Consider the following 7,500-nt stretch of genomic DNA (forward strand, 5'->3'; position numbering starts at 1 on the left):
GGTCTAGTCCGGTCCAGTCCTGGTCTAGTGGTCTGGTCTAGTCCTGGTCTAGTCCTGGTCTAGTCCTGGTCTAGCTGGTCTAGTTCTGGTCTAGTCCTCTAGTCCCTGGTCTAGTCCTGGTCTAGTCCTGGTCTAGTCCTGGTCTAGTCAGTCCTGGTCTAGTCCTGGTCTAGTCTGTCTAGTCCTGGTCTAGTCCTGGTCTAGTCCTGGTCTAGTCTGGTCTAGTCCTGGTCTAGTCTAGTCTGGTCTAGTCCTGGTCTAGTCCTGGTCTAGTCCTGGTCTAGTCTGGTCTAGTCCTGTCTAGTCTAGTCCTGGTCTAGTTCTGTCTAGTCTAGTCTGTCTGTCCTGGTCTAGTCCTGGTCTAGTCCTGGTCTAGTTCTGGTCTAGTCCTGGTCTAGTCTGGTCTAGTCCTGGTCTAGTCTGGTCTAGTCCTGGTCTAGTTCTGGTCTAGTCCTGGTCTAGTCCTGGTCTAGTCCTGGTCCAGTCCTGGTCTAGTTCTGGTCTAGTCCTGGTCTAGTCCTGGTCTAGTCCTGGTCTAGTCCTGGTCTAGTCCTGGTCTAGTCCTGGTCTAGTCTGGTCTAGTCCTGGTCTAGTCTAGTCTGGTCTAGTCTGGTCTAGTCCTGGTCTAGTCCTGTCTAGTCCTGGTCTAGTCCTGGTCTAGTCCTGGTCTAGTCTGGTCAGTCCTGGTCTAGTCCTGGTCTAGTCTAGTCTGGTCTAGTCCTGGTCTAGTCTAGTCCTGGTCTAGTCCTGGTCTAGTCCTGGTCTAGTCCTGGTCTTTGTCTTACAGTTGTCTAAAGATGTGCCCGTGTCCTTCCGTCTGCGTCTGGTTGAGGAAATTCAGGTCCAGAGCCTCAAACCTGCTGTGGTCAGAATCTACGACTACTACCAACCAAGTACTACAATACTACACTACTGCAATACTCTGAATACTGTGTACTTTTCATGGAGTAGAAGTACTAATGTGTGTATTTTTGTTGTGTTCAGGTGACGAGGCAGAGACAGAGTACACGTCCCCGTGTGCTGCTCCAAACAAACACTGAACATTTTATAAACAGTAAATTACAAATAAACAAACAACAAACGAATCATGTTTGTCTGAATGTTTTTATAATCTGGTTTAGACCTGGTTTAGTCCTGGTTTAGACCTGTTTAGACCTGGTTTAGACCTGGTTTAGACCTGGTTTAGACCTGGTTTAGACCTGGTTTAGACCTGGTTTAGACCTGGTTTAGTCCTGGTTTAGACCTGGTTTAGTCCTGGTTTAGACCTGGATTAGACCTGGTTTAGACCCTGGTTTAGACCTGGTTTAGACCTGGATTAGACCTGGTTTTAGACCTGGTTTAGTCCTGGGTTAGACCTGGATTAGACCTGGTTCAGTCCCTGGTTTAGTCCTGGTTTAGATCTTTTTTAGACCTGGATTAGACCTGGTTTAGACCTGGTTTAGACCTGGATTAGACCTGGTTCAGTCCCTGGTTTAGTCCTGGTTTAGACCTGGTTTAGACCTGGTTTAGTCCTGGTTTAGTCCTGGTTTAGACCTGGTTTAGACCTGGTTTAGACCTGGATTAGACCTGGATTAGTCCTGGTTTAGACCTGGATTAGACCTGGTTTAGTCCCTGATTTAGACCTGGATTAGACCTGGATTAGTCCTGGTTTAGACCTGGATTAGACCTGGTTTAGTCCCTGATTTAGACCTGGATTAGACCTGGTTTAGTCCCTGGTTTAGACCTGGATTAGACCTGGTTTAGTCCCTGATTTAGACCTGGATTAGACCTGGATTAGACCTGGTTTAGACCTGGATTAGACCTGGTTTAGACCTGGATTAGACCTGGTTTAGTCCCTGGTTTAGACCTGGATTAGACCTGGTTTAGACCTGGTTTAGACCTGGATTAGACCTGGTTTAGTCCCTGGTTTAGACCTGGATTAGACCTGGTTTAGACCTGGATTAGACCTGGTTTAGACCTGGATTAGACCTGGATTAGACCTGGTTTTAGACCTGGATTAGACCTGGTTTAGTCCCTGATTTAGACCTGGTTTAGACCTGGATTAGACCTGGTTTAGACCTGGATTAGACCTGGTTTAGTCCCTGGTTTAGACCTGGTTTAGACCTGGATTAGACCTGGTTTAGACCTGGATTAGACCTGGTTTAGTCCCTGGTTTAGACCTGGATTAGACCTGGTTTAGACCTGGATTAGACCTGGTTTAGTCCTGGTTTAGACCTGGATTAGACCTGGTTTAGACCTGGTTTAGACCTGGTTAGACCTGGTTTAGTCCCTGGTTTTAGACCTGGATTAGACCTGGTTTAGTCCTTGTCTCCCGTCCAACAGTCAGTTCATGAAAATCATGCACTTCTGGAAAAGATTTTGACTTTTGACATGGTGTTAGGTTTGGGCCTAAGATTTTTTTAAATCCATGGAGACAAGTTGGTGACGCCCTCTAGTGGCCGATGAGCATAAAATCCAAAAACAAGAAACAAGAAAAGGTTTTATCTCCACTTCCTTTAGTCTTAAATTGCTGTATAATGTTTTTTTTTTTTTTTTTTTTAACTTTGTTTGATACAAGGAATTCAATTCTGATTTATTCTTCTTGTTTTTAGTAAATCTTTTTGTCAAATCGGATTATAATAGTCATATTTAACTGAAATAAACTGTCAATATCTGTGAAAAAGTCACATTTAAATATTACTCAGGGCTCTTAGCTATTTTAAACCAACAAACCAAAGAAGTAACTCCCTTCTTTAAGGATGTTGAACTTGGTCCTGGTCTCCCAGAGCCCACAGCCACTTCTATCTGTCGATCTGAAGTGAAAATGGCAGAAACTGAAACCAGCTTAAAGCACAAACATGCTTTGAAGCCCAACAGTGCCTCTCAGGTAAGTTCAGAAAGTCAACTTCAAAATGACAATGCGCTAGACCAGGGGTGTGCAAACTACGGCCCGGGGGCCGTATGTGGCTCTTTAAACCTTTTAATCCGGCCCGCCGAACTGGAATAAATTACAATAATAAACCTTGTTGATGTTTTATTTGTCATGCATTTCCGGCGTTTCCCAGTAGATGGCGCACTGCATATACATTGAGGTGTGGCGTATTATGTTGGCCGCAATGCTTTATGGGAAAGTGTTCTTACAGGAGTCATTCAGACCATGAGTGAAGTACTGATGTTCAAGATATAAGGCTGCACTGCTTACAGTTTAAACTGGTTGATAATCACATGTAAAACTTGAAGATTCAAAGTTGTAGATGTCAAATTATGTGACTTTCATAGTGTCCAGTTTTGCTGCATATATGAATGTGTGTGTGATTGTTTGGCATTGGTTTTGTTATTGAGTTATTTTGAGTCAAATTTGAAAACGGTGAGGTCATGGTATTTGTTTCCCTGTTGTGTGCAGTGGAAGCAGATCTATTAACTTCTTGTGTGTTCTGAATGTTTCGCAGCAATGTTGTAGCGTGAAGTGCACTTCTTACATAAGCGTAAATACGAATATAATGCAGCTGAGCTCTTGACACGTCATGTCCTGTGTTCTGTCCAGCCCTTGAGTTAAATTTTAGGACCCTATGTGGCCCGCGAGCCAAAAAGTTTGCCCACCCCTGCACTAGACAGTCACACCAAACGGCCTTTTAAAAGATTTTTGTGCAAACTAACTAAAAAGTGCCCAGCTCAGAAGCTTTACATGCCCAACATCCTCGACAACGAGCTCCAACAGGAAGCTGTCCTTGGCACCACTGCACACGTCAGTGTAATGTCAAACATTCTTTTTGATCAATTGTGAAAAGTGATTCATGTAAAAGGACGAAACCTGAAATGTTCTCCATGCTTTCTTGAAGTCCAGTCATACACTGACACCAGCACCGTCCTGACCAAAGCAGCTTTGATTCACTTCACAGTTGGACCCATGACCGTGGTCCACCAAATCTATTTGTCTCCAACTGACTCGATTCCTTATCGGTCAAGATCTTCTTAATCGATTTAAACCTCTGATTGATTTTAATAATCTGACACTTTCAGGTGACACTGACTAACCAAGACACCAGGATCAGGACTGGACTAACCAGGACTAGACTAAAACAGGACTAATCCAGGACTAAACCAGGACTAATCCAGGACTAACTAGGACTAAACCAGGACTAATCCAGACTAAACCAGGACTAACTCAGGACTAGACTAACAGGACTAACCAGGACTAATCCAAGACAAAACCAGGACTAATCCAAGACAAAACCAGGACTAATCCAGGACTAAACCAGGACTAATCCAGGACTAAACCAGGACTAATCCAAGACAAAACCAGGACTAATCCAAGACAAAACCAGGACTAATCCAGGACTAAACCAGGACTAATCCAGGACTAAACAGGACTAATCCAGACAAATCCAGACTAAACCAGACTAATACCAGGACTAAACAGGACTAATCCAAGACAACCAGGACTAATCCAGGACTAAACCAGGACTAATCCAAGACAAAACCAGGACTAATCCAGGACTAAACCAGGACTAATCCAAGACAAAACCAGGACTAAACCAGGACTAAACCAGGACTAATCCAGGACTTTACCAGGACTGTCTCAGGGTGCACTACCTGAAATGTCCTGCAGGTGTTTGTGTCGTCGTCCACTGTGTCTGTGAGTAAACTCGTCTTCTCGTCTTTGATCAGACTCACGGTGAAGTTCAGCTCCTCAGAGACCTGCAGCAGACTCATGCAGAACTTCACCGTACTCCCAGACTCCACCACCGCAGGGAGCACCACCAGGAACTGACTACACAAAACAAAATCCCGTTTGTTAATGGAGAGGAGCAGAAGACAAACAGACTGAGCTGCACTTTCTTGTTCTTGTGGTTTTACAGAAACATCACGTCTTGGTCTCTTTGCAGTGGAAGGTGTTTCTTGGTGAACAGTTGGAGACTTTCACTTTGGCGTTGACTTTTTAAATCCTGCCCATCACCTTCACCTTTCACTATTTTTCAATTCCGTTGGGAAGAGAAACAGTTTGAACAGAGGTTTGAGTCACACACATCTGATTCACTTTTGCATTTATGGAAGTTCACAAACAAATTTCTCGAGTTGTTTTCCGCTGTTAGGATCCAACAACCACAACAATTACGACGTCCGAATCCCAAAACTAAAATATGACAATATCAGAACCAGAAACAAAAGTGATATGGTTCAAAAGACTTGAAAAGATCGACTTTGACAACAGACACATCCCACTGGGAAAACAAACATGGAGGTTTGACGCTCACTTTTTCGGAAAATCCTTCCCAGTATGAATTGTGCAATGACCAGAAGTCTGAAATTCTTGATGCATCTATTAGACGTCAGTGTCGGAGCAGCGGTTTGTAACATTCGGGAAGTAAATTTCTCAATCAAAAAATGATATAAAGTTTGACCAGAGGAGCTGTCGTTTTATTTAACCTGTTTCTGAAACTGTAGTTATTGAAACGTTTCACAGAATCTCGTGTTTTAAAACTAAACCAAGGCTCCTTAGATTTGAATTTTTGGAAAAGTCTGTGAGAAAAATGAATGGAAATTGTACTTCCGGATCCGGAGTGGACTTATAAGGAATCGTGGCGCTCTGCTCCTCGCCGCTGCCCTGAGCCGACCCGCTCCAGTTTATTCAACTCCGCCTCTGTGAAAATCAATTTATTTGGAAAAACAAATAAAAGTGTAATTTGTGTAGGACGAGAGAAGCACAGAGAGTTCAAAGGTCGAGTTTAACACAACAGAGTCACACGTCCAAAAACAAATCACTGATCAACACTTAAACTAGAGTCACAACTAGATCCTCATTTGAGCTTTACAACGAACTAGACCCTGGTTGAGTTCTGTTTTACACAGATATAAAGACACATGGGAATAGAAAAAGAAAAATACTAACATGAATAACATGAAGGGGGTTCATTGTTGTGGGCGGAGCTGTGTGGGGGTGTGGTCTGTGCGGGCGTGCGGGGCGTGGCCTGTGTGTGGGCGTGGCCTGTGCTCTGTCAGATATGTGCGGTCGGAGGTGAGTCTGGTTCAGACATGGGTCCTGGCTGCAGCTCGTGGTGGAGGCGGCTCCTCCTCGTACTCGCCCTGAGCCTGGGGGCCTCTGCAGACCCGTGAGTACCAGATGCCCTCCCAGCCTCCTCCCTGTGTGTCAGATGCCCTCCCGTCTTGTTTCCCTGAGTGTCAGACTGAGGTGGAGCAGGTCAAATGTCTCTGGTGAATCTGCAGATGTTTTGTCGTGTCAGACGTGGAGGGAGCAGATTTTCTAAACTCTAAACCTGGACACAGTCGGGTTTGGATGTTTGGTGTAAATAAAATAGTGAGAAGAGTGAGAAACATTGTGGATTCTCATGTCAGTCATGATCTGAGGAACTTCTGACACTGGATTTTTTGATTTATGATCATTTACAAACACAATTTTCTGTTTTTTGACAAAACAAATGACGATTTATGCTCCTGTTTACTGTTGGAGGGATCAGATTAGTCAAACATTTTGATAGTTCTGGATTAGTCCTGATGTAGTCCTGGTTTAGTCCTGATGTAGTCCTGGTTTAGTCCTGATTTAGTCCTGGTTTAGACCTGAGTGCCCTTGGTCCTCTCTCTCTGTAACAGCTGCTCTGATCTTTGTCATTTTGGTTTTAAAATGTTCAGATTAACCCACTCTACATAATCCTGTTTTTGTGTGTGTGTGTGTTTTTGTTGTTGTTGTTATTTTGTCATTTATAATGATGTGTAGTCAGTTCCTGGTGGTGCTCCCTGCGGTGGTGGAGTCTGGGAGTACGGTGAAGTTCTGCATGAGTCTGCTGCAGGTCTCTGAGGAGCTGAACTTCACCGTGAGTCTGATCAAAGACGAGAAGACGAGTTTACTCACAGACACAGTGGACGACGACACAAACACCTGCAGGACATTTCAGGTACTGCACCCTGAGACAGTCCTGGCTTAGTCCTGGTCTTAGTCTTGATTTAGTCCTGGTTTAGTCCTGGTTTAGTTCATGTTTCTTTTGTTTTTCAGGCTCCTGTTGTTGAAGATTCTGAAATCCAGAATTTTGAGTTTGAAATCAAAGGAAAAAACTTTCAACGATGGGAAACTCACAAAATCCAAATCAAGAACCACGGACTGAAAACGTTTATCCAGACCGACAAACCCCTGTACCTGCCCGGGCAGACAGGTGAGTGTCAGGTGCAGGAGGAGGCGGCAGGTGCTGGGCCTGTCAGGGAGGAGGCTGTGGATTTGACTCTTGATCTCTGAGTGGAGTTTGCATGTTCTGGTTTAGACTAAACCAGGACTAAACCAGGACTAAACCAGAACCAGGACTAAACCAGAACTGAACCCAGACTACTCCAGGACTAAGCCAGGACTAAGCCAGGACCAAATGAGGACTAAACCAAGAAAAGCCAGGACTGGTTTAGTCCAGGACTAAACCAGGAACCAGGACTAAACCAGAACTAAACCAGGACTGTGTTGTTTTTCTTGCAGTGCATTTTCGAGTGGTGACGTTGGACTCGAAGCTGAGACCTGCAAAT

The 7,500-nt window shown here is 44.3% G+C and overlaps 2 protein-coding genes across 2 annotated transcripts in view; both read left to right on the plus strand.

Moving 5' to 3' along the window:
- The window catches only part of LOC110168240 (alpha-1-inhibitor 3-like), a 6,604-nt gene extending 5,519 nt beyond the window's left edge, over positions 1-1,085 (plus strand). Inside the window, exons 10-11 of the mRNA XM_055151219.1 lie at positions 788-893; positions 985-1,085. Of these exons, the coding sequence (XP_055007194.1) occupies positions 788-893; positions 985-1,040 (162 nt within the window). The 3' untranslated portion in view covers positions 1,041-1,085. The remainder of the gene's footprint in view (positions 1-787; positions 894-984) is intronic.
- A 4,879-nt stretch (positions 1,086-5,964) lies between these two features.
- LOC129408189 (pregnancy zone protein-like) overlaps positions 5,965-7,500 on the plus strand; it is a 19,625-nt gene continuing 18,089 nt past the window's right edge. Inside the window, 4 exon segments of the mRNA XM_055151268.1 lie at positions 5,965-6,089; positions 6,713-6,890; positions 6,989-7,145; positions 7,454-7,500. The exon segment at positions 7,454-7,500 is cut by the window's right edge and continues 6 nt beyond it. Of these exon segments, the coding sequence (XP_055007243.1) occupies positions 6,013-6,089; positions 6,713-6,890; positions 6,989-7,145; positions 7,454-7,500 (459 nt within the window). The 5' untranslated portion in view covers positions 5,965-6,012.

This window comes from Boleophthalmus pectinirostris, unplaced genomic scaffold (genome assembly GCF_026225935.1).
Source record: "Boleophthalmus pectinirostris isolate CB_2022bp ecotype Guang Dong unplaced genomic scaffold, ASM2622593v1 HiC_scaffold_15, whole genome shotgun sequence".
Classification (NCBI taxonomy): Eukaryota; Metazoa; Chordata; class Actinopteri; order Gobiiformes; family Gobiidae; genus Boleophthalmus; species Boleophthalmus pectinirostris.